The sequence below is a fragment of the Octopus sinensis genome, unplaced genomic scaffold (assembly GCF_006345805.1).
Source record: "Octopus sinensis unplaced genomic scaffold, ASM634580v1 Contig12570_ERROPOS154238+, whole genome shotgun sequence".
In the NCBI taxonomy this organism is placed as follows: domain Eukaryota; kingdom Metazoa; phylum Mollusca; class Cephalopoda; order Octopoda; family Octopodidae; genus Octopus; species Octopus sinensis.
Window position 1 is genome coordinate 24739 of NW_021832613.1, and position 27762 is coordinate 52500.

The 27762-nt window shown below is 38.5% G+C and overlaps 2 protein-coding genes across 2 annotated transcripts in view; one reads left to right on the forward strand and one right to left on the reverse strand.

The window, feature by feature from the left end:
- LOC118761356 (zinc finger protein 98-like) overlaps positions 1 to 13517 on the forward strand; it is a 27128-nt gene extending 13611 nt beyond the window's left edge. Inside the window, exon 3 of the mRNA XM_036499193.1 lies at positions 12227 to 13517. Coding sequence (XP_036355086.1) covers positions 12227 to 12766 — 540 coding nt within the window. The 3' untranslated portion in view covers positions 12767 to 13517. The remainder of the gene's footprint in view (positions 1 to 12226) is intronic.
- On the reverse strand, positions 7199 to 27234 carry LOC118761357 (zinc finger protein 679-like). Its single transcript, XM_036499195.1, has 3 exons — positions 26888 to 27234; positions 25394 to 25414; positions 7199 to 7549 (listed from the first exon to the last, which is right to left on the reverse strand). Exons 1-3 carry the CDS (start codon positions 27015 to 27017, stop codon positions 7287 to 7289), a joined length of 414 nt encoding a protein of 137 aa, XP_036355088.1. The 5' UTR covers positions 27018 to 27234; the 3' UTR covers positions 7199 to 7286.
- Between the last annotated feature and the right edge of the window lie 528 nt (positions 27235 to 27762).

Below are 27762 nucleotides of genomic sequence, written 5' to 3' on the forward strand. Positions count from 1 at the left end.
ACTGCCAAGAATTCCTCCTCTGAGGTGTTTTGTTCCTGTCGTTGGGCATGTATATCTCTTCTTCTATTTCCGCTCCTCTTTGAAAGTTGGGGCTTGTTTTTCTGGGATTTTGTCAACCTACACATTTTTTTGCAGTGGTTAAGTTTTCCACATGCTTTGCAGTGTATACCGAATGCAGGACATTTCTTCCGGTTGTCGAACTCATGCTCTGTACCACAGTACTGGCATGTTCTTTGTTTGCGGGTATGTTTCGTCCTGTGCCTAGATGCAATATCTACACTGCTGCCTAGTGAGCTTGTTTGTAAGGTAAGTGAGGCCATTTGTTTGGTAGTGGCTTCGAATGTTCTTGCAGTGTCTACTGCTTCTATCAACTGGAGAGCGTCCTTACCTATGAGGGATTTCTGAACTTCTTTATGAGCACACCCCCATATTAGTTGATCAACAATTCTTTTGTCCTTATCTTTGAATTTGCATTTTTCAGCAACATTCTTTAGTCTGGACAGGAAATTGTCAATCGTTTCTTGTTGGTCTTGTTTTAGGCCCTGGAATTTGAATCTGTGAATTTTATGGTTCGATCTGGGCTCTAGGTGCCTTTCAAATTTCTCTAAAAGTGTGTCTGGGTTATTGCAATCCGATTCTGACATGTCCCAGCTATTGAATAAGTCTATGCCTTTTTCTCCCGTCCATAAAAGGATATAGCTTACCTTTTCATCTTCAGTCGTGCCTTTCAGGAAACTTTTGAAAGCTAGTTGAGTTTTCTGTTTAAATTTCTTAAACGCTTCCGCGATATCATCGGAGTCCCAGTTCATGATTGGATGTAAATTCATCTGTACGGTGACGGGGGTCGCCATTTTTGATCCTCGTGTATGTGTGTCCGAAGACGAAGCGATGTTTTGTTTGTTAATTTCTGGTTCGTTGTGTTTCTGTTTTGTTGTAAAGGCACAGTTTCCGATTAATTATCCCACCGCTGCCACCATGTTATGTGTTATTTCGTTCTAATGGGATAGACAACCAATATGAAGCCATTGTTATTGTTTTACGTGTTTATTTACTTTTTCATGTTACACAAACTGGACTACATTCAGCGTAGTGATACATATATACTTTAGACACAGTTCGTACTGTTACTAACAAAATAGTGCCAAAAGTGCGGATGTATTCTACATACGTATACCTGTGTATACACATAGATATGAATGTGTAACACTGTGGTTTAAAGTTTGATCTTTCTTACCCATTTAGAAAACAATATTTGGAAGCTGTCGTTTTGTTCATGTAAAAAAAGTGGGGAGAAAAATCAAATTATTGTGATTTTGTACTTTTTACACAGAAATACATACGATTCTGCAAATAAGTGACATAAAAAACTTTGTTCAATTAAAAACAAATTACTTTTAACTATGCACTGTCCATCACTATTTCCTCCACCACAACCATCATCTCTCTATCTCTGTGCCTTAAATCTCACCATCAGAACATCACCACTCTGCTAAAATTATATTGCTAACTTCTCTATATCATCAACTTCAACTAACGTTTTTAACGATGTAATAAATATTATATGTTTCCCCTATCACATATTATGTACACTTCTCTCTGTCCCTCTTTCTATCTTATTCTAATATATGGGTGCTTGAAACACTCAGAAAAGAATTGCTGGGACCAGTATTCCATTTGGGATATGCTTTTGAAATGGAAAGAAAGCATGCCCTTTTTTGGAAACGACTTGTGACTGGAGATGAAAAATGGATTGCATGCTTAATGTTGTGCAAAACTGATTCTAGAGTTTGAAGAAATATCCCCCAAGCAACCAAAGATGAATATCCATGGCAACACACCTGTGCTTTGTGTTTGGTGAGATCATAAAGGCATTGTTTATTATGACCTTCTCCCATAAAACCAGACCATTAATTCTGATGTGTTCTGTCGTCAACTGGCTAATTTGAACCAAAATATATCAAAGAACTGCGGCTGGAGATTACCAACAGAAAAGCATTAGTCTTCCAACAAGACAATGCCCGACCATTGTCAAAAAGAAAGGATTCACCCTATCTCCCTCATATTCCTTATAGTATTCATTGTTATCATTTTTATGTCGTATGTTTTTTAAACCAATATTCTTTCACCAGATGCATTCTTAATTGAATTCTTTTCTTTTTGCTTTGCATCTTGTACAGATTTAAGTCTTTAATTTTATAAATATATATTTATATAATCTTTAAGCTGTTTATCCATTTCCAAAAACAAAAGTTCCTGGTCACTAGTCATGGCCTCGGTGTCTAGTGAGGCAATGGATTGGGTTATTCCTGAAACCAAAATACTCTAAAGTGGAGCCTGTATTGTGTCTGCATCAAAAGATAGTCGCTCATCTGCTACTCACTGAAAACTGAAGGAAATTGGAATACGGTAATTACTTAATACACTTTATGCACAATTTTATAGACACAGCAATCATAAAATAAATATTCGCTTATATTTTTCCAGTTTTCTCATAAACAGAAAAAAATTACATTTTAAAATTTACATGGGCACAATTTCTTATCTAAAACACGAGAAGTGTATAGTAAAAAAATTACATCATCATCATAATCGTTTAACGTGCGTTATCCATGCTAGCACGGGTTGGATGGTTCGACCGGGGATCTGGGAAGCCAAAAGGCTGCACCAGGCTCCGGTTTTATCTGGCAAAGTTTCTACAGCTGGATGCCCTTCCTAATGCCAACCACTCCATGAGTGTAGTGGGTGCTTTTTACGTGCCACCTGCACTGGTACCAGGCGAGGCTGGCATCGGCCATGGTCGGATTGGTGCATTTTACGTGCCACCTGCACGGAAGCCAGTCGAGGCGGCACTGGCTTCGGCCATGATTCGGATGGTGCTTTTTACGTGCCACTGACACGGAAGCCAGTCGAGGCGGCACTGGCTTTGGCCACGATTCAGGTAGTGCTTTTTACGTATCTCCAGTCCAGGGTTCCTGGCATCTGCCGGGTGCCAATCATAGGATTGGTTCAATTTCGATTTCACTTGCCCCAACAGGTCTTCGCAAGCAAAGGGGGGTTGGCATAGGTGCCTGTCATCGGATGAGGTTCGATATCGACTTCACTTGCCTCAACAGGTCTTTGTGTGTCCAAGGGAGGAAAGGCATGCATAAGTGGGCTGGGCTCACTTGTCCTGCCTGGTCTTTTCATGCACAGCATATTTCCAAAGGTCTCGGTCGCTGGTCATTTCCTCAGTGAGGCCTAAAGTTCGAAGGTCGTGCTTCACCACCTTGTCTCAAGTTTTCCTGGGTCTACCTCTTCCATGGGTTCCCTCCACTGCTAGGGATTGGCACTTTTTCACACACCTATCTTCATCCATTCTCGCCACATGACCATACCAGCGCAATCGTCTCTCTTGCACACCACAACTGATGCTTCTTAGGTCCAACTTTTCTCTCAAGGTACTAACGCTCTGTCGAGCATGCACACTGACATTACACATCCATCGGCGCATATTGGCTTCATTTCTTGCGAGCTTACGCATGTCCTCAGCAGTCACGGCCCATGTAGCATGGCTGTTCATACACATGCATCATACAGTCTGCCTTTTACTCTGAGCGAGAGGCCTTTAGTCACCAGCAGAGGTAAGAGCTCCCTAATCTTTGCCAAGGCTATTCTTACTCTAGCCGTTACACTTTCAGCCCACCCACCCCCACTACTGACTTGGTCACCAAGATAACGGAAGCTATCAACTACTTCTAGTTTTTCCCCCTGAAAAGTGACGGAAGTTGTTTTCTGCAGATTTTCAGAGGTTAATGCTCCCGAGCATCTGCCACATACAAAAACCATCTTCCTAGTTAGCCTTCCTTTGACATTGCTGCACCTCCTATGTGTCCATAAATTACACTTGGTGCATCTTATAGAGTTTCTACCTACACCTTTTCTACAAATCGAGCAGGGCCATCTACCTGAAGGCATTTGTGATTTGTCTACCTTCCTACTTATTACGACTTTGGTTTTAGCTAGATTGACTCTAAGGCCCTTCGATTCTAAACCTTGCTTCCACACCTGAAACTTCTCCTCCAGTTCTGATAGTGACTCAGCAATTAGAGCAAGGTCACCAGCATAGAGGAGCTCCCAGGGGCATCCTGTCTTGAATTCCTCCGTTATTGCCTGTAGGACTATGATAAATAGGAGGGGGCTGAGGACTGAGCCTTGGTGGACCCCTACCTCTACCCGGAATTCTTCACTGTACTCGTTGCCAACCCTCACCTTACTAGCAGCGTCCCTGTACATGGCTTGCACAGCTCTCACTAACCATTCATCTATCCCTAGTTTCCTCATTGACCACCAGATGAGGTATCGGGGGACCCTGTCAAAGGCTTTCTCCATGTCAACGAAAACCAGGTACAGGGGCTTATCTTTGGCTAGGTATTTCTCCTGCAGCTGCCTTACCAGGAATATAGCATCAGTGGTACTTTTCCCTGGCACGAACCCAAACTGCATCTCATCTAAACTAACTCTCTCTCTAATTAGTTGGGTTATGACCCTCTCTGTAACCTTCATCACCTGATCCAACAGCTTGATACCTCTGTAATAATTTGTATCTAGGGCGTCACCCTTACCTTTGTAACAGTTGACTATTATGCTGCTACACCAGTCATTGGGTATGACTCCTTCGTGTATCACCTGATTAACTATATGGGTGACTAGGCTATAGCCGACACTACCAGATATTTTGAGCATCTCTGCAGTGATACCTGATGGGCCTGGGGCTTTCCCTGTCTTCATGCCTCTAATTGCCTTAACTACCAAGGAACTATCAACTCTGATAGCTGGTCCCTCTGTTGGGTCAACATTCGGCAGACTCTCTTTATCCCATTCATTTTCTTTATTCAGCAATCTTTCATAGTGGCGTCTCCAAACCTCTCTCTTTGCATCCTCATTTAGCGCAAGTGAAACATCTACCATGCGAACACACTTCTCTCCTACCACATCACAATTCTCTCTCACACACTGTCTTGTAACGCAAAACACCTCCAGTCCTTGGTCGTCACGGCACAGAACATTGGCAAATTTTTTCTTATCTGCTTCCCCTCTGGCTAGATAGACCTGTCTCCTAGCTTCCCTTTTAGCAGTCTGATACAATTCCCTGCTACCACCATTCTTCCAGTCCTTCTAAGTCTGTCTCTTTTCTCTAATAGCCCTGTCTACAACACTGTTCCACCACCACGTTACTTTGGGACGAGAGGGGACTCTATCCCCTTCTACTTCGTCAAAAGCTTCAAGTAGCATGTCCCTAAATCTCTGTCCATTCGTAGGATCTCTACGCTTCAAGATCCTTCTTCTCCATGTTGGTCGTCCTCTTAGTCCTGATCCTAAAGTCACTAACTACCAGTCTATGTTGTGGGGTACATTCTTCGCCTGGGAAGGTTTTGGCATTTATAAGTAGCCATCTCTCCCTTTGCCTGGCAAGGATGTAGTCAATTTGGCTGGTATGTTGGCCCGATCGGTAGGTGACTAGGTGGCTGGTAGGTTTCCTGAAGTTAGTATTGCAAATCATAAGATTATTTGCATCGCGGAACTCCAGCAGCCTGGTTCCCTCCTCGTTGCGGGAACCATAGCCATAGCCTCCATGTACGCCATGGAAGCCCCCAGCATGTCGTCCAATGTGACTATTGAAGTCACCAGCCACAAAGAGAAGGTCTGTCATTCGTCAACGAGGTAGTCTGCAACAGAGTGTCATAGAATCGGTCTTTCTGTCCATCAGGTAACCCCGGCTGAGGAGCATAGGCCGATATCATGGTTGCTAATCCATGATGAAGCACTAATCTAATCTTAAGTATTGTCACATACTCTGATTACCTCAATTACTTTATCTACCCATTTCTCAGCGATAAGTATACCCACGCCACCAACCCCGTCAGTGTTCCTTATATGTAAAATATAGGGGTCACAATATAATGTAACACATCAGTTCAAGTGAAAAAAAAACATTACTTTTCACTCTGTATTCACCATCACAACCACCACCATCATCTGTCTCTCTCTACCTTTCTTTAATCTCTCCATCAGAACATCACCCACCTTCCAAAATTATATTACACGTACATTATTTTTGTGGGAGGTTTGGATAATATTTTTTGCAAGGTAATTACAAATCACATAAGGAGACCGGAGAAAAGTTTGATATTATTTATTCAGCATTACATGTGTTTCATTTCCTAATAGGAATCAAAAACTTTTAGATGTGTAGAAAACATGTAAGATATTTCCTATAAGAAATTCTTCAGACATACATGCGTCTGTATGTGTGTGTACCCATGTCCAGATATTATGTGATGTTCGTAAAGGGAGATCATGACCGTCATACTTGTGCAGTTGTTCACTTCCAGTCCTCTGTGTAAAATATGTCTCACCAGGGAAGATATTTCCTTGCTTGGAAACAGGTGAAGATTGGTCACAAGAAAGGGACCCAGATTTAGAAAATCTGCATCAATGAATTCCATCTGATCCACAGAAGCATGAATAGGAGAATGTTAATTGATGAGGATCATCATCATCGTGGTTCCTCTTCTGTATCAATGCATTTACATTTCAATTATTGATCATTTTCATAGATTGATTTAGCACAAATAGCTTAGATTACAGTTATATCTTTCATATTAAAAGGACTGTGTACAAACAATTCACCATTTTGAAAGAATGATTCAGGTTTAACATCACAGTGATATGTTTTCCTTCCTCTGTCAATGCTCTTTTGATTCAATAATGGATGATTTCATGTCAAAGATTTACCATAGATGTCACATTCATATAGTTTCTATATTCTGTGGATGTCTTTATGAGATACGTCCTTTGTCCTTCTGAGGAAATGTTATACAACAAATATCACTGTGTTATGGACCCACTTCATAAGGAAAGACTCCTGTTTAAATCAGAAATGATTTTGTGTAAATGATTTACCACAGATATCACTGTGAATTGATTTTACTTGAGTGTTAATGCATTTGTGTATAGTTAAGTGACTGTTTCCAGAGAACGTCTTACCATAGATATCACAGGGGTATGGTTTCTACCCTGTATGAATATGCTTGTGTTTAGTTAAGCTATTGCTTTCAGAGAATGATGTACCACAGATATCACAGGTATATGGTTTCTCTTTTGTATGGATACGTTTGTGTTGAGTTAAGCCACTGTCCTGAGAGAATGACTTACCACAGATATCACAAGAATACGGACTCTCTCCTGTATGGATACGTATGTGATTGGTTAAGCTGCTGCTTTGAGAGAATGATTTACCACAGACATCACATTGATATGGTTTTTCCCCTGTATGAATACGTTTGTTTCGATAAGCTACTGCCCCTAGATAATGATTTCCCACAGATATCACAATGAAATGGTTTCTCTCCTGTATGAACACGTTTGTGGTTAGTTATGTTACCAATTTGATAGAATGATTTACCACAGATATCACAGGTATATGGTTTCTCCGTTGTATGAATACGTTTATGTATAGCTAAGTTACCACTTTGATAGAATAATTTACCACAGATATCACAGTTATATGTTTTGTCCATTGTATGAATACGTATGTGAATAGCTAAGCTATGATAACGAGAGAATGATTCACCACAGATATCACAGCGATATGGTTTCTTCCCTGTATGAATACCTTTGTGCTGAGTTAAGTTACTGCCATTAGAGAATGATTTACCACAGATATCACAGTGATGTGGTTTCTCCCCTGTTTGAATACATTTATGTTGAACTAAGCTATCCCTGTCAGACAATGATTTCCCACAGATATCACAGGGATATGGTGCTTCCCCTGCATGAATTTGTTTGTGTTGATTGAATTTACTTTCTTCTAAGAATGACTCTTTGCAGATGTCACAGTCATATGATGATTTTCTTAATTCTTCCGACATCTCTTCAAGAAAAATATAATCAATCCTTCAAGTTGTACAGATCAACAACTTTTCAAAAATATTTCTCCTCTCACCCCGAAAGGATGAAGGGTAAAATCGACCTTGGCGGAATTTGAACTGAAAACGTAAAGATAGACAAAATACTTCTAAGTATTTCATATATATAATATATATAAACTCGGTAGAAGTAAAGACCTGAACCCTTCAAAGGGATGTTTAGCATCGAAGTTCATGACGAAAATCCTACTTTATAACATTAAAAGGATTATATTTTTCTCAAAGTTACGAGGGAATCATCCGACGTCCTCTCCACACCCCCTCGGAAAAGATTTTCCCCACAAATTTCTTTATAATCCTAATCTATACCGTCTGAAAGGTATTTATATAAAATTTCATTTATAAAAACCCATTTTAAAGTTATGTGAAAAAAACGTCGGATCTTGTGAATGTTCCGAAGGTCTCTCCCCACCCCCGTTGCTTTCCGGGCCTTTTTGTTCTCAGATTCGTTCCCTACCCTCTTTTTTTTTTTACACCAGTTCCATTTATTTTGTTTTTTCGATTCCGTTCCCGGGTAATAATGCCAACATACAAGGATGTATATTGCAACAGGATCAGTTTCGGTATCACTGGAGGGGTGTCCGATCTGATCCCGTCACAGTCAATTTTAGCTAAAATAACAGAAAAGTCAGGCGATCTACGAACACAGCAAAACGGTTGTTTATTTCTGGTCGTAATGTAGAACTGGTGCACGTGTTCTGTGGCGGGAAACCGACAGCCGAATCTGCAGCACTGGTTGCTCGCTTTCTTGTTTGTTAGTCGAACGATTTGTCGGGTTCGCTGCTTGGTTGGTGAGAAGTCCTCAGAGAGACTGCCAATACACGTCCATCACCGGGTGCTGCAAGAGCCAGAAAAGATGAGGGAGCGAACCGCGTTTTAGGGTTCACTTTCCCGCACATGTGCATAAGGAAGACTTCCGGTGCGCAACCGGAAGTAACTCCATTCTGCGCATGTGCAATGAATCTTAGACAGCAGCATCAAAGCGAACTCGTGGAATTCAGCTGGAAAATTATAAGATTCCTGAAATACTGAAATTTTCACTACACTCGAACATTTCCACACATAGCAGCAAAACGGAAAAGATCGGAAAAGGGTTGATGATAATAACAATAACAGTGACGAAGCCGAATATTGAAGAAATCTCTTTCACAAAATACCAAATCTATTAAAGTAGAGCCGCAATTCTTTGAAGACTGGAGTTAGTTCCCTTTGTTCATTGCCAAAACTCTTCCTCATTAAGTGTATTTCTTGTTCTTGTTTCTCATGCACCTTGATTGTTTGATCAGTTCCACTTGACAACTGATATTTAAGAGAAAATCCAATCAAATATATACAAATGATTGGTAATTAACTGTCTAAACAAACAGATACAGCATTTACGATTATGTGGACCTGAAAAATATTAATTAACGTTTGTTGTAGAAAACTAGAAATTCTCTTGAAGCTGTCGTTGTCCACTCTGACTCCAGTTCTCACATCTTCCTCCTTCACTATTTCTCTCCATATCTATTACTATGTAAGTATTTATTTAAACATTTCTATTATATATGTGTCGTATTATGTACATTTATTTGTTTCGATGTGTTGAGAAAGTTAAAAGGAAAAAAAATCTCACTAAGACGAAATTATACGAAAGGCTGTAATTTTAATACTTTCATTGTGTTGTCGTTTTCTTTTAGACATTTCATTGCACTTTTGGTTATTTTCTAAATTATTTGTAAAAACGTCGGATCAATCCCTTGTTTAGATAACATTTATCTTTCTTTCTAACGTGTAAATTTGACAATTTCGTTAAATACGAGAAAATTACGACGTAATTAGTAAGAAATGGGGAATGTATAAAAATACGAGTGTGCACTTGAAATACTGAAACGAAAAGCAAATATCGTTTCGAGAGGAAATGGAACAGCTTTTATTTGAGACATAGGAAGTCTTTATTTCTGGTGGTTCTTCTGCATCATTAAAAGTTAGAACTAATATGGTTTTCTAATTTATTTAATTTTTGTGTGTGTTGAGTGTTGCTTTAAGCACCTAATATAATCCCTCGTCACATATTTTTATTTGGGGGAATTTTCAGAAATTTTTGCGTTCGAGAATTCGTTCGGTCATGCAACCAAAAAAAGAAAAAAATCAACTGCGATTTATGAGCTATTTAGCTGTTATTTTTCGCACATCTCACGACCAGTATGGTAATAATTCTCTGCTTAAGTTCCTCTGGGCTTGCAGGAAGAGGGGAGACATAGACCAGGCCATCCCCCAGAAAGAAATGGCAAGCAACATCACGTTGCCTTCTTCAGGACGCGCCAAACTCTTTGGAGGAATCTGGCTTTCATTCTCCACATCAACCAATAATTTTTCCTACATTAAAATTACCCCACTAAGGATTTTGATGCTGTTAGTGAGACATCAATATTATTTACTGACATTTATTCATCTTTTATGCTCACCTAAATATTAACGTTGAGCTAACCGTATATATATATATATGTGTGTGTGTGTGTATTTGTATATATGGCTCCCATGCAAGTGGCATGTAAAAAGTACCATTCGAGCATGATTGATGCTAGTGCTGCCTGACTTGCACCCATGCCGGTGGCACATACAAAGCACCATTCAGGCATGGTCGATGCCAATACTACCTGACTGGCTCTGTGGCACATGAAAGGCAACTGCTACACGCTCAAACAGCATCCAGCTGTAGAAATCTTGCCTGATAAGATTGAAACCTTGTTCAGCCTCATGGCTTGCCAGTCCTCAGTCAAACCTCACAACCCATGCCAGCGTGGAAAGCAGATGTTAAACGATGATGATGAAGGTAGAGAAAGAGCGATGTCTGTTTTAGCAAACAAAGATACAAGACTGCAATGAAAACATCAGAAATCTAGTGTCATTTATATGTACACTACCGTCAGAAATTAATTAGCACCCTTGATTTGCTCTTCACTCAAGGTATGTGCTGTCACCTAGTGGCCATATCTCGAACTATTGCTTTGTTGCGAGTTCACTGTTGCGCAGAACGATGACGTAACTTTGTTTGCAGAGCAGTTTGAGAGTCTACAGCGTTATGATGTTGACATAGCAGTGCAACAACTTGGAGTGCGGATGCAGACAAATCTTCCTTTGTTTAATAGATATAGGTAGCGCCTCGCAAGGACCGAAATCACACCATACTAAGGTTTCTCATCGCGTAAGACGTTTTGAACAGCTCATAGGTCAATTGATTTAACCTATTTAATGTAGAAATTTGAGAAGTGCTAATTAATTTCTGACGCAAGTGTATATTGGTGTGTGTGTGGAAGTGTGTCTATGACAGACTTTATATTCCAGGAGTTGGTATATTAGATTTATAAACATTTTGGTAATGCAGAAATTGGATAAATTTAATGGTTCAAATAAAGAATTACTTCTACAATTTATGAAAACAGAAATGTCGTAAATTTGCAGTTTTGAATATCTGCCTTTTAAACATACTTGATGTCTTATATTATTTTTTCTATTCTTTCAGAAAAATCACGTGAAATTGGCTAAAAAGTATTTTTTACTTTTAAAGAATCATCAATATGTATCATGTTTGAAAGACTCTGCAAAGATATTCTACAAACGTATAATCCTGCTTCTAGAAAACATTGCTGAATTACAGTAAAATATTTCCTCTGAGAGAGAAAGCATTTCTTTACTTCTGAAATGTGCAAGAGATAATTTTCTCTTTTAAATATACTTTGATAGATTTTGAAACAGTATTTGTGACATTTTTTAGTATTGGCATTGACCACATTTAGAAGAAATATAAGAGAAGTGATATTTGTTTGGAATAAACTATAAAAGCCAAAAGAAGCAAAATATCCATAAATTTTGGTGAGAGGAAAAATATTATTGAAAAGTTGTTGATCTGTACAACTTGAAGGATTGATTTCATTTTTCTTGAAGAGATGTCGGAAGAATTAACAAAATCATCATATGACTGTGACATCTGCAAAGAATCATTCTTAGAAGAAAGTAAATTCAATCAACACAAACAAATTCATGAAGGGGAAGCACCATATCACTGTACTGTCTGTGGTAAATCATTGTCTGACAGGAGTAGCTTTGCTCGTCACAAACGTATTCATACAGGGGAGAAGCCATATCACTGTAGTATCTGTGGTAAATCATTCTCTCATGCTCAAAGCTTAGCTATTCACAAACAAGTCCATACAGGGCAGAAACCATATCACTGTGATATCTGTAGTAAATCATTCTCTGATGGCAGTAGCTTAACCAAACACAAGCGTATTCATACAGGGGAGAAACCATATCAATGTGATATCTGTGGTAAATCATTCTCTGATGGCAGTAGCTTAACTCGACACAAAGGTATTCATACAGGGGAGAAACCATATTGCTGTCAAGTCTGTGGTAAATCATTCTCTCGTTATCATAGCTTAGCTCTTCACATACGTATTCATACAGTTGACAAAACATATAACTGTGATATCTGTGGTAAATCATTATGTAGTGGCGGTAGCTTATCGAAACACAAACGTATTCATACTGGGGAGAAACCATATCACTGTGATATCTGTGGTAAGTCATTCTCTCAGGACAGTGGCTTAACTCAACACAAAAGTATCCATACAAAAGAGAAACCATATTCCTGTGATATCTGTGGAAGATCATTCTCTTATAGCGGTAGCTTAACTACTCACAAATGGATTCATACAGGTGAGAAACCATATACCTGTGATATCTGTGGTACATCATTCTCTGAAAGCCGTAGCTTAACTAGACACAAGCATATTCATACAGGGGCGGAACCATAACCTTGTAATATCTGTGGTAAACCTTTCTCTCAGAACAGTGGCTTAACTCACCACAACCGTATTCATACAGGGTAGAAACCCTGTGATATCTATGGTAAGATGTTCTCTGGAAACAGTCACTTAGCTATACACAAATGCATTCACACTCAAGAAAAATCAATTCACAGTGATATCTGTGGCAAATCATTTACACAAAATCATTTCTGATTTAAACAGAAGTCTTTCCTTATGAAGTGGGTCCATAACACAGTGATATTTGTTGTACAACATTTCCTCAGAAGGACAAAGGACGTATCTCATAAAGACATCCACAGAATATAGAAACTATATGAACATCTATGGTAAATCTTTGACATGAAATCATCCATTATTGAATCAAAAGAGCATTGACAGAGGAAGGAAAACCTATCACTGTGATGTTAAACCTGAATCATTCTTTCAAAATGGTGAATTGTTTGTACAGTCCTATTAATATGAAAGATATAACTGTAGCCTTAGCTATTTGTGCTAAATCAATCTATGAAAATGATCAATTATTGAAATGTAAATGCATTGATACAGAAGAGGAACCACGATGATGATGATCCTCATCATTTAACATTCTCCTATTCTTGCTTCTGTGGATTAGATGGAATTCATTGATGCAGATTTTCTACATCTGGGTACCTTTCTTGTGACCAATCCTCACCTGTTTCCAAGCAAGGAAATATTTTCCCTGGTGAGACATATTTTACACAGAAGACTGGAAGTGAACAACTGCACAAGTATGACGGTCATGATGGCCCTTTACGAACATCACATAATATCTGGACAAGGGTACACACACATACAGACACATGTATGTCTGAAGAATTTCTTATAGGAAATATCTTACATGTTTTCTACACATGTAAAATATTTTGATTCCTATTAGGAAATGAAACACATGTAATGCTGAATAAATAATATCAAACTTTTCTCCGGTCTCCTTGTGTGATTTGTAATAACCTTGCAAAAAATATTATCCAAACCTCCCACAAAAATAATGTACGTGTATATATGTAATCACAAGCTTCTTTGTTCAACTTGTGTATTTATGTTAGTTAGAGTAGTGGGGTGAGGGGGGGGGAAAGTAAAGGAAGGTGGTCTTATAATAATTCTGCTTGTCATTACATTACTTAGGTCGTCAGTAACACTTTCATGTGATTGGAGAGAAAGGATAAGGCCATGAGTGAGACGGGAAGAGAGAGAAGCGTGCATGACGTGATAGGGGGACATATTTAGTTGAAGGTTGAGATATAGAGGAGAGTTAGGAATATAATTTTAGAAGGTGGGTAATGTTCTGATGGAGAGATTAAAGAAAGGTAGAGAGAGACATGATGGTGGTGGTTGTGATGGTGAATACAGAGTGAAAAGTAATGTTTTTTTTACTTGAACAAAGTTTTTTTTACAACACCTACAAATTGAAATGTGTATTGGCTCTCTGACCCATCACCTTGGCTTACAAGTTACCACTGATGTGGTTTTCAGAGTAAGCAAAGTTACATTAAATTCTGACCCCTATATTTTACATATAAGGTATTTGTTTTAGTATACAAGAAATTGTGCCCATGTAAATTTTAAAATGTAATTTTTTTCTGTTCATGAGAAAACTGGAAAAATATGAGCGAATATTTATTTTATGAGTGCTGTGTCTAAAATTGTGCATAAAGTGTATTAAGTAATTACCGTAATCCAATTTCCTTCAGTTTTCAGTGAGTAGCAGATGAGCGACTATCTTTTGATGCAGACACAATACAGGCTCCACTTTAGAGTGTTTTGGTTTCAGGAATAACCCAATACATTGCCTCACTAGACACCGAGGCCATGACTAGTGACCGGGACCATTTGTTTTTGGATAATGGATAAACAGCTAAAAGATTATATAAATATATATTTATAAAATTAAAGACTTAAATCTGTACAAGATGCAAAGCAAAAAGAAAAGAATTCAATTAAGAATGCATCTGGTGAAAGAATATTGGTTTAAAAAACATACGACATAAAAATGATAACAATGAAGACTATAGGGAATATGAGGGAGATAGGGTGAATCCTTTCTTTTTGACAATGGTCGGGCATTGTCCTGTTGGAAGACTAATGCTTTTCTGTTGGTAATCTCCAGCCGCAGTTCTTTGATATATTTTGGTTCAAATTAGCCAGTTGATGACAGAACACATCAGAATTAATGGTTTGGTTTTATGGGAGAAGGTCGTAATAAACAATGCCTTTATGATCCCACAAAGCACAGGTGTGTTGCCATGGATATTCATCTTTGGTTGCTTGGGGGATATTTCTTCAAACTCCAGGATCAGTTTTGCACAACATTAAGCATGCAATCCATTTTTCATCTTCAGTCACAATTCGTTTCCAAAGAAGGGCATGCTTTCTTTCCATTTCAAAAGCATATCCCAAATGGAATACTGGTCCTAGCAATTCTTATCTGAGTGTTTCAAGCACCCATATATTAGAATAAGATAGAAAGAGGGACAGAGAGAAGTGTACATAATATGTGATAGGGGATACATATAATATTTATTACATCGTTAAAAACGTTAGTTGAAGTTGATGATATAGAGAAGTTAGCAATATAATTTTAGCAGAGTGGTGATGTTCTGATGGTGAGATTTAAGGCACAGAGATAGAGAGATGATGGTTGTGGTGGAGGAAATAGTGATGGACAGTGCATAGTTAAAAGTAATTTGTTTTTAATTGAACAAAGTTTTTTATGTCACGTATTGCAGAATCGTATGAATTTCTGTATAAAAAGTACAAAATCACAATAATTTGATATTTCACACCCCTTTTTTTACATGAACAAAATGACAGCTTCCAAATATTGTTTTCTAAATGGGTAAGAAAGATCAAACTTTAAACCACAGTGTTACACATTCATATCTATGTGTATATGCAGGTATATGTATGTAGAATACATCCGCACTTTTGGCACTATTTTGTTAGTAACAGTACGAACTGTGTCTAAAGTATATATGTATCACTACGCTGAATGTAGTCCAGTTTGTGTAACATGAAAAAGTAAATAAACACGTAAAAGAATAACAATGGCTTCATATTGGTTGTTTATCCCATTAGAAGGATACAACACATAACATGGTGGCAGCGGTAAATGATTAATCGGAAACTGTGCCTTTACAACAAAACAGAAACAACGAACCAGAAATTAACAAACAAAACATCGCTTCGTCTTCGGACACACATACACGAGAATCAAAAATGGCGACCCCCGTCACCGTACAGATGAATCTACATCCAAACATGAACTGGGACTCCGATGATATCGTGGAAGCGTTTAAGAAATTCAAACAGAAAACTCAACTAGCTTTCAAAAGTTTCCTGAAAGGCACGACTGAAGATGAAAAGGTGAGCTACATTCTTTTATGGACGGGAGAGAAGGGCCTAGACCAATTCAATAGCTGGGACATGTCAGAATCGGATTGCAATAACCCAGACACACTTTTAGAGAAATTTGAAAGGCACCTAGAGCCCAGATCGAACCATAGAATTCACAGATTCGAATTCCAGATCCTGAAACAAGACCCACAAGAAACGAGTGACAATTTCCTGTCCAGACTAAAGAACATTGCCGAAAAATGCAAATTCAAAGATAAGGACAAAAGAATTGTTGATCAATTAATATGGGGGTGTGCTCATAAAGAAGTTCAGAAATCCCTCATAGGTATGGACGCTCTCCAGTTGATAGAAGCAGTAGACACTGCAAGAACATTCGAAGCCACTACCAAACAAATGGCCTCACCTTACAAACAAGCTCACTAGGCAGCAGTGTAGATATTGTATCTAGGCACAGGACGAAACATACCCGCAAACAAAGAACATGCCAGTACTGTGGTACAGAGCATGAGTTCGATAACCGGATGAAATGTCCTGCATTCGGTACACACTGCAAAGCATGTGGAAAACCTAACCACTGGGAAAAAATGTGTAGGTTGGCAAAATCCCAGAAATACAAGCCCCAATTTTCAAAGAGAAGACAAAGAGATATACATGCACAACTACAGGAACAAAACACCTCAGAGGAGGAATTCTTGGCAGTCGGCACAATAAATGTGCATGAGATGGGAAATGGCGACAAGAAAAAAAATGAGGCATACACAACAATAAGAATACAAAAGAAGTCTGGCAAGAAACGAATAAACATTGACTTAAGGCTGAAGATTGAGACTGGAGCCCAGAGTGATATCTTGCCTGTCAACCTCTACAAAAAGGTGTTCCCAGAACACATGACACGAGAGGATAAAATCAAAGAAGGAGTCCTCACACCAAATGATGTAATCCTCACTGCGTACGGAGGTACCAGGATTCCACAACTGGGCAAAACAACAATCACAGGGACACACAAAGGAAAAACAATCAAGTGTTCTTTTTATGTCACAACAACAGAAGGTCAAGCAATTCTTGGACTCAATACCTGCAAAAAGCTAAATATTGTGTCAATCAATGTTGAAGTGAAGGCAACTCCGAGCAGGATTGACAGAGATATGCCTATCAAAGACCGACCACCAATCACAAACAAAGAAGAACTGATAAGCATGTACCCTGAATGCTTTGACGATACAGTCGGGTGCTTTGTGAAATGTAGATACCATATAACAGTCGACCCCAATATCAAACCAATTGTTCACCCACCTCGCCGCGTCCCTCTAGAACTAAAAGAGAAGCTGAAGACAGAGTTGGACAGAATGGAAAAAAAAGAAATAATCACCAAAGTGACACAACCAACAGACAGGGTGAATTCAATTGTAATCAAAGAAAAACCCAATGGTAGCCTACAGATATGCCTCGACCCAAGGGACCTGAACAAGGCATTAAAAAGAGAGTACCATCCAATTCGAACCCTTGAAGAAATCCCACCATCATTGACTGGGTCCAAATTATTCCGCAAACTGGATGCCAGTAATGGGTACTGGAATGTAAAGATAGACAAAGAGTCATCCATGCTCACTACCTTCAACACACCATTTGGCAGATATCGATTCAACCGACTCCCATTTGGATTGAAGGTGAGCCAAGATGTTTACCAGTGCCAAATATATGAGACCTACCAAGGCTGCAAGGGAGCAATTGGAATAGCAGATGACATCCAAGTGCATGGCAAGGATGAGACCACACATGACTTCAATTTACATGAAGCTATGGAGAAAACCCGACAAGCAGGCATCAAACTCAATGCAGACAAGTGTGTGATCAAAGCAAAGGAGTGCAAATTCTTTGGAATTATATACTCTGCAGAGGGAGTGAAACCAGACCCCACTAAAGTGGAAGCCATCAGAGACATCAAAGAACCTAAAGACAAGAAGGAACTCAGGAGCTTCCTAGGACTCATTCACAACATGGGAGCCTTCATGCCCAAGCTGGCCGATCACACTGCACATCTCCGAGAACTAAACAAAGATGACGTAGAGTTTGATTGGTGTGCTTCACACACACAGGATTTCAAAGCAATCAAAAAGCTCATCAGTAAGGAGACAACTCTGCAATACTATGACAGACGCAAAGCAGTAACACTCCAAGTCGATGCTTCTATGAGAGGAGTTGGCGCAGCACTGATACAGGAAGGTAAGCCCATTGCATATGCCTCGAAAGCTCTCTCGCCCACAGAGACAATGTACGGAAATATTGAAAGGGAACTCCTGGCAGTAGTATATGGATGTGAAAAGTTCCATACATACCTGTATGGAAGATATTTCAATATTGAAACAGACCATCGACCGCTAGAACAAATACATAGAAAGAACCTGACAAAAGCACCAGCCAGACTGCAAAGATTACTGTTACGGCTTCAAACCTACGACTATGATATCAGGTACAAGCCAGGAAAAGACCTGATATTGGCGGATGTTCTTTCCAGACTATCCTCACATGATAAACAGGAGATGGAAGGACTAAGCATAAAGGTCCACCACATTATAAATGTAACAACCACCCATCAGCAGACAACGAGTACAACACCTACTGCATCAGTGACAACACCCACAGAATCATCATCCCAATGGGCACCAACCACCCATCAGCAGCCCAACAACACACCTCAGACACCGGTGTGAAGCACAAGATCAACCAGATGGAAAAAGAACATCCTGCCACCGGTTCGATACCGTTAAAGAAAAAATATTTTCTCTTTTTGTTCATGATAAAGTTTTTTCAAAAGAAAAGAAGAAAAATAATGAAAAGATAAGTAACTAATTCTGCTCGATTACAAAGCAGAGGCAGAATAATCTCATGGTTTCTGCTGCAGGAGTGCCACCTCACGCTGACAATCCATTAGAGTAAGGAAGACTACTATATTTGTCTTCATTGCCAAAAGAACCCTTTTTTCAAGAAGAAGGGATGTTACACATTCATATATATGCGTGGGCGTGCGTGCGTGGAATGCTTCCCCGCTTTTGGCACTATTTTATAAGTATTACTACGCTGTGTCTAGAGTTATATAAGTGTCGCTGTGCTGAATGTAGTCCAGTTCTTGTAACATGAAAAAGTAAATAAACACGTAAAAGAATAACTATGCTTCGTATTAAGTTGTCTATCCCATTAGAACGAAACAACACATAACAGTGATGAAGCCGAATATTGAAGAAATCTCTTTCACAAAATCCAAAATCTATTAAAGTAGAGCCGCAATTCTTTGAAGACTGGAGTTAGTTCCCGTTCTTCATTGTAAAAACTCTTCCTCATTAAGTGTATTTCTTGTTCTTGTTTCTCACGCACCTTGATTGTTTGATCAGTTCCTCTTGACAACTGATATTTAAGAGAAAATCCAATCAAATATATACAAATAATTGGTAATTAACTGTCTAAACAAACAGATACAGCATTTACGATTATGTGGACCTGAAAAATATTAATTAACGTTTGTTGTAGAAACCTAGAAATTCTCTTGAAGCTGTCGTTGTCCACTCTGACTCCAGTTCTCACATCTTCCTCGTTCACTCTTTCTCTCCATATCTATTACTATGTAAGTATTTATTTAAACATTTCTATTATATATGTGTCGTATTATGTACATTTATTTGTTTCGATGTGTTGAGAAAGTTAAAAGAAAAAAAATCATATATCTGTATATATATATCGGTACTTTTCTACAAGCGAGGTCCCGGTGCTAGCTAGTCGTGACTAGTCAATCTTAACGCGAGTGCGCGACTATAAATCACAATCGGATGGTGTTTGTTGTGTGCCACCGGCACGGAGGCCAGTCGATATGGCAAAAGTGACTGATAGAATAAGTACTAGGCTTACAAAGAATTAGTCCCGGGGTCGATTTGCTCGACTAAAGGCGGTGTTCCAGCATGGCCTCAGTCACATGACTGAAATAAGTAAAAGAGTATGTCTTACGTTGACGACATTGAAGTTGACGATGATGAAATAGATTTAGAAAATAACATATTCTACAGTGAAGATAATGAAATTGAGGCCGGCAGTGGGCAATTTGAGACGAAAATCTCTATAAATTACACCAATAACCAATTGCATGGTTCCGGTATCTGGGGACCAGTATTTTGTAACAGAGTATATTAGTAAACTTTCTTAAAATGACCAGGTGAAAATAAAAAAAAAAAGAATTGAAAGTGAAATCTCTATGTTATAAAGCTGAAGTTGTCTGTGTATGGCAGGTTTGGTAGCCTCCAACTAACACTATCTCCTCCGAGACCCTGCGGAGCAAGTTGACCAAAATTGAGAGTATGATAGAAGAAGGCTTGCTCTTCATTCCGTAGCAGATAAAATTCAAATCGGACCATGTTAACACCAAAAATTATTTACATCAAAAAGGTGCTTCTTTTTCTTTGTAAATCCCTATTTTTTACGATTTTTTTATTGTTGTGTCGCCATTTTTCGGTTTATTTCAACCAGAAAAATGTTCACTTTAAGAGAATAACAAGCTACATAATGCAACATTTTTACTTTTCAAAAATTCCAATTCTAAAGGGTCGAAAAGAACCCGAGCAACGCCGGGTTACACTGCTGGTAGTTAACATAAGGGAACAGACAAAAATGCTGGAACGAATCCAACCAGTCAGTAGAGACATCTATTGGAGAATTCAAGAAATACAATCATACAAAGGGAAATAACTTCTACACTACATCAACCAAGCTCCAATTATTAATTAAGGTGCTTAATTAACTGACTCACAGTTTCTATCTGAACAGGGTAAGTTGACAAAGATTTACTTTAAGGCTTTAATGATGATAATAATACTAATAATAATATTGTAAATCGTAGAATTCTGTGAATCTTTCGATGTTACAGTAATCATTTCGAAGCGAAAACATAAAAATATAAGGAAAATATATTAATTCGTCTTAAATAATATTTTCTTCTTTAGATACAAGACCTGAAATTTGAGGGCGGTCAATGGTCGATCATATCGGCATCAATATTTAACTGGTACTTAATTTATCGACCCAGAAGGAATAAAAGGTTAAAGTCAGCCTCGACGGAATTTGAACTCAGAACGTACCTCGTCTTAATTAATAACTTCCAAACTGAAGTGTCCCAACACTGCCCTGGTCGTGCAGACCTGATCAAAGGAGTTTATTTTTAACCAGACGTAAAATAACCCTTTACTTCATAGAAATGTTTTATTTCTACGTGGTGGAAATTTGGTTACTATAAGTTTACATTGAAGAGACTTGGTCGTTGACAGGAGCCTCATAAGTTAACGCAGTGAACCATTTCATACGAGGCAATTAGTGTTATCTTCGTCGGTGTTCTGTCACTGTACTACCCTTCCTCTATCTGCCTGGCAAATAAATTCTGACCCCACGTTGTTGGCTTGTCACCAGTAACCGATTTTCCTGTTGAAGCCTACAGTAAAATTACCTTGTTGGGGAGGGGTTAAGCCAATTTTTTAAAACTTCTTTTTGAATTTTCATGCTGCTGTTTGCCGTAGCTATCTTCTCTATATATAAACGGCAGTTTGTCTGTCTGTGTGTCTGACCACGGCTTTCAACTGGTTCTGATGAAACTTGACACACACATAGCCCAATGTCATAATTCAAAACTAACGCAGCGAAAATTTTGAAAAGTTCCCCCAGTTCTGAAAAAAATCGATAAATTCGACATGGGGGTCGAGAATCTAAGCTTTTTATATGCGACACATTTTCTGTTGTAGTTTTTGCAACTTGCAATCGGGAGACAGCTAGGAACATCGTATACACAGAAGTATTCGAGTGAAGAGAAGACATTGCAACCTACACATGTGCCTTCGTTCCCTAGAGGGAAAGAAATAGATTGGGATTAGTCGTTGCCTACTAGGGGCTCTTACATACCCGGGCAACGCCGGGCTATGCTGCTAGTTCAAACTAAACACAAGTGAATTGTTGCCTGTAGTGTTCTACTTTGAAAAACATGTTTTTCAATGCTTCTAATTCTTTTGTAATGAAAAAAAAAAAAAGCAATTGTCTTTAAAATAATATACACCGAATATCATTGAAAAATATTTCCTAAGCTCCAGTAGGGGCTCGCTATTAACTTAGTTTTTGCAATGTTGCGCCAATCAGCTCATTTGCATACGCAAGTCGCTGTAGGATCGACTACCTACGACTGGCTTGCGCAGATGCGCGTCTGTGCAAACCGGGTTCAGTCTTCGCGACTACTACCTACTATATATCTCTCTATATATAAACGGCAGTTTGTCTGTGCGTGTTTCTGTGTGTCTGTTTGCTTGTACCTTCACCCTGACCACGGCTTTCAACCGATTCTGATGAAACTTGACACACACATAGCCCAATGTCATAATTCAAAACTAACGCAGCGAAAATTTTGAAAAGTTCCCCCAGTTCTGAAAAAAATCGATAAATTCGACATGGGGTCCAGAATCAGAAACACAAACTGTCTAGGGGACGCAACTCCACCTTTTTTAACTAAAAAAAAATTTACCATCATTTTTTTCCATTTTTTTGCTATTTTTTGGCTATAACTCTCTAAAAATGCTTTATAGTTATTTCCCTTACAAACCTGAGCAACGCCGGGCGATACTGCTAGTATATATATATATCTCTATATATAAACGGCAGTTTGTCTGTCTGTCAGGTTGTACCCTCACCCTGACCACGGCTTTCAACTGGTTCTGATGAAACTTGACACACACATAGCCCAATGTCATAATTCAAAACTAACGCAGCGAAAATTTTGAAAAGTTCCCCTAGTTCTGAAAAAAAATCGATAAATTCGACATGGGGTCGAGAATCTAAGCTTTTTATATGCAACACATTTTCTACAGACTGTCTAGGGGACGCAACTCGACCTTTTTAACTCTCGGAACACGTGGGGTAAGTGTCCCAAAAAAGTCAAAAGTGACCAAACTGAACAAGCGAATGGAAAAGGTTTTTTGGTGCACACGACAAAAGCGGTTTATAATAAACCAAGAGTTTGCAAGTAGCGTCCGAGGACCCTTAGGGTACGTCAAAAATTTAAGGTAAAACGTTTGGGGTGGTAGTTATAAAGAAAGTTAAAACAAAAAGATGTATTTGAATAACTTGCGGCTGCAACAGCTATTGGCAGAAGTCTTGAATGTAACTTCTTCCTGGTAGGAATTGGTTGGGTTGAATTATCGATAGCTGTTTGATAGTTATTTGGGAGTGAAGAGAAGACATTGCAGCCTACACATGCGCCTTCGTTCCCTAGAGGGAAAGGACAAGATTGGGATTAGTCGTTGCCTACTAGGGGCGCTTACATACCCGGGCAACGCTGGGCTATGCTGCTAGTATATATATATATATGGGTTCTTTTCTACAAGAGTGGTCCCGGTGCTAGCTAGTCGTGACTAGTCGATCTTACAAAGAATACATAACTCGAGTGCGCGACTAAAAATCACACTCGCATGGGCTAGACATGTATGAGGTTTCTTTTAGCAAATAAATTTTTTAAACAAAGAAAATAAAACACAAAGTAAGTAATTTCTTTTGTTGAGTCTTTTATTTACTTTGTTTAAGACAAAACCCATTTTATTTGATATATATTCAGCCATTATATACATATATTATTATGCGTGCATCTGTTAATTTGCATACTCGCGCTAGGTAGTCGTTGAAGGATCGACCAGTCACGAGTACGCGCACCGGGACCAGTCTTTGAGTAGTACCTTTGGTAGAGTATGGAGGACTGGTTATGTGGTCATGCTGCCTCTAATTTTTATTTCATCCCCCTGCAATGCTTCTAGATGTCTCACCAACGTATGTAATGTTCTTGTCTTTACAAGCACCCCACAAGAAAATCTCTGTCTATAGATGAGTAGAGGCGAATTATATCCATTCTACCCGGACACAACCTGTGAGGTCTTCAGAGGGCTTGCAGCTATTGATTCTACTGAGGAGATCCTTCCTGCTCACAAAGACGTGTGTCACCATTTCCGTGAGTGGTCGTAACACCTGCTAGAGGAAGGAGTATAATTACTGTTGTCCCTTTTTAAATTGAAGGACTCATGAAATTGTAAGATGTATTCGGAGTCAGGATTTTGCTCGATGAGTCGACTCTACTTTTTGGGGTTTGTAAAATATTAATGTTGATGATAATAATAATAATGATAATGATTTTTTTTTTAACGGAAAGATGTTTGGGGCACCAAGTTTTGACAGACTAAATATAAAGAGGGGCCTTCACTGTGGGCTAGCTAGCAAGCTGGTCTTCAGAGAAGGGACTCCTGGTTAGGTGGGAGGGGCATTCTCCAGCCCTTCAGGGTGGGCACGTATGGATCCTAGAGGGAAGTTCAGTGCCCATGAAGAGAAGTGGGAGTTTTAATTAGTTAGCGGAAAGGCGGCAGACGAGTAACAATGCTTCTTTATCATTAACTCTGATCACTTCATAAACAGCCCATTTCACTTGTGGCAACTTTGCTCTGCGAAATTCTGGATGGCATCAACTCACTACTCTGGTCATGTTATGCCCACTATATTTTCGTTTTGGCTAGCTCCATTCCCATTAGCTTCTAACACCTTCCAACTCAATCTACTTATGCAAGCATGGACAGTAAATGCATGACAATGGTAGTGATATAAAATCTGCAATGTTGAATTACTTATGTTGGTCAACTATCCAGTTTTATCTTACTGCTTCTTTTCCTATTTCAGAATATCACAACATGTTGACATGAAGGAAATCTCTACATTCAGAAGTGTCTTTGATATTCTCATCACCTAGAGGAAGACAGCATATTTATAAGGAGCATTCATGAAGATTTTCGTGTGTAGTTACAACACCATTTGCAAAAAATGAATTACAACAAGTAATGCAAGGTTATGGCTTCTCTACTGCATGTGTATGCGTGTGTCTATTCAACTGATGCCTTTGAGAAAATGACTCACCACAGATCTCACAATGATAAGGTTTCTCTCCTGTATGAAGGCGATTGTGAGTAACCAAATGACTATTTCGAGAAAACGATTTTCCACAGATATCACACTGATATGGTGTCTTTCCTGTATGAACACGTTTGTGCTTAGTCAATTGACTCTTACAAGGGAGTAACTTACCACAGATATCACAATGACAAGGTTTCTCTCCTGTATGAGTGCGATTGTGACTAACAAATTGACTATTACGAGAGAATGGTTTACCACAGATATCACAATGGTAAGGTTTCTCTCCTGTATGAATTGCTCATTCCGGTCGGCCACAAAACAGTGTGCTTTCACTCTTGATGACGTCATACACTTACTGTCTTCTGTGTGTGCAAGGTGCTTTGAAATTGACATCATTATTATTAATTAGACTAATTAGTTATCGGTCTGTGATTTGTAGTTTTTGTCTGAATACGGTAAGTTGTCAATAAGTATTTTATATATAATGAAATTATTGTATACGGTGCTCAGGTGCACCACAACTTGTCAGAAAGTGCGTATAAAGCATATGCAGTAATGTACAAATGTCTGGAAAGTGAACAGTGTATGAGTCAGATACATGCTTGCGTGTGTATAGAGGGAAGGAGAAAATCAGGTGTAGTGTTGGCGAATCTCAGAAAGCATGGAAGTTTTGAAGGATGCAGTGCTCCGACAACTAACAACTGATGCTGGAGGATTGTTCCATGCTTCAGCAACTCTCAGCGTGAAAAAATGTTTCCTGAAGTCATGGGAGCTGTGCTGTTTTCTGCCTTATTAAATATGTCCACGGGTGTTTGACAGGTGGAGTTTGAAAAGGTGTTCAGAGTTATTGTTCGTAAGATGGTTAATAATTTTATGGGTGTCTGCCAAGTCAGCTGCCAGACGTCGGAGTTTCAATGTGTCCATGCCCAGGGAAGCAAGGCGTTCAGGATATGGCAAATGCCTGATGGAGGGTATTCTTTTGGTTGCGTATCGCTGAACGGCTTCCAGACGATTGATATCCTGGGCAAGATAGAGGTTCCAGAGCAGTGATGCAAATTCCAGGTGAGGTCTTACCATAGCTATATAAAGCCGCAGATTGATAGTCGGAGAGCGACTCACAAAGGATTTGGTGAGTGATGCCAAGACACCCTCAGCCTTCTTGACAATTTTAGCGATGTGTTTTGTCCAACGCAAATCACTGTCGACAATAACACCCAGGTCACGTTCACATGAAGATTTTTTGAGACTAGTGTTGTGGAGGGAGTAGGTGGACGCTGGGCTTCTCCCAAAATGCATGGTGGTACATTTGTCCACAGCCAGCTTGAGTTGCCAGTCCATGATCCACTGCTGCATTTTGTCCAGGTCTGCTTGCAATAGAGATCTATAGTGTACAGGATCTGACCTCTTTCTTTCGAGGTACAGCTTGATGTCATCTGCATATTTCAGCACTGTGGCATTCTTTAAGTTGGCATCTATGTCATTAACATATGCAACAAATAAAAGGGGGCCAAGAACAGATCCCTGTGGTACACCAGATGTCATCTCATAGGGCGAAGAGTGCTGTCCTAGAACTGTGACAACCTATTTTCGGCCGAAAGTAAAGGACTTCAACCAGTTATAGAGTTCGTCTCTTACACACAATGCGGAGAGCTTCACAATGATATGGCCTCTCACCTGTATGAATGCGATTGTGATCAACCAAATGACTATTATGAGAGAATGATTTACCACAGATCTCACAATGATATTGCTTCTCTCCCGTATGTGTACGTTTGTGTCTAACAATGTCACCACTGTAAGAAAATGATTTTCCGCAGATATTACAGTGATATGGCTTTTCTTCTTTATCAAGATTTTCTGATTCACTTAAATTATTCATCATGAGTGAATTACTTATCATACACTTCACAATGATAAAGTGTTTTTCATTTCCATGAATACATTTCTGTTCACTTTTGTCACTTCATTCAGATAACAATTTAATGCAATGTTTCTTCCATACATTCCACAGAAAGAAAAATATTCCGCTGTTCCTTGTTATAGACTGTATTTATATACAGAGGTAGACTTATTCATGAATGCTCCTTATAAATATACTGTCTTCCTTTAGGTGATGAGAATATATATATATATTGTATATATGTATATGTATATTGTATATATATATATATGTATATATACAAAATGAGAAAATGGAGAAACATACCTAAATCAATCATCACCATCAGATAATACCCAATCAATACTTTATTAAACCATTACACAACACAATGACATTATACATAATATATTACAAATATAACTAGACATAGAAATAAAAATAGAAAATACAATACATTGTAGCTGATATATATTGTATATATATATATATATATATATATATATATATATTGTATATATATAATATATATATATATATATATTGTATATATATATATATATATATATATATTGTATATATTATATTGATATATATATATATTGGATATATATATATAGATATTGTATATATATATATATATTATATATATATATATATGTATATATATATATATGTATATATATATATATATTGTATATATATATATATTTTATATATATATATATGGTATATATATAGATATATTGTATAAATATATAGTGTA

Bases quoted from the DNA above. Each gene is read 5' to 3' on its own strand.
- LOC118761357 (XM_036499195.1), bottom strand. From the start codon at position 27,017: ATGATAAGTAATTCACTCATGATGAATAATTTAAGTGAATCAGAAAAT. The intron at 25,415-26,887 runs GTACACATACGG...GACCGGAATGAG, and splicing joins TGACATTGTTAGACACAAAC to CAATTCATACAGGAGAGAAA. The intron at 7,550-25,393 runs CTTACCATTGTG...CAATGGACAAAA, and splicing joins AATTCATACAGGAGAGAAAC to CATATAACTGTGATATCTGT.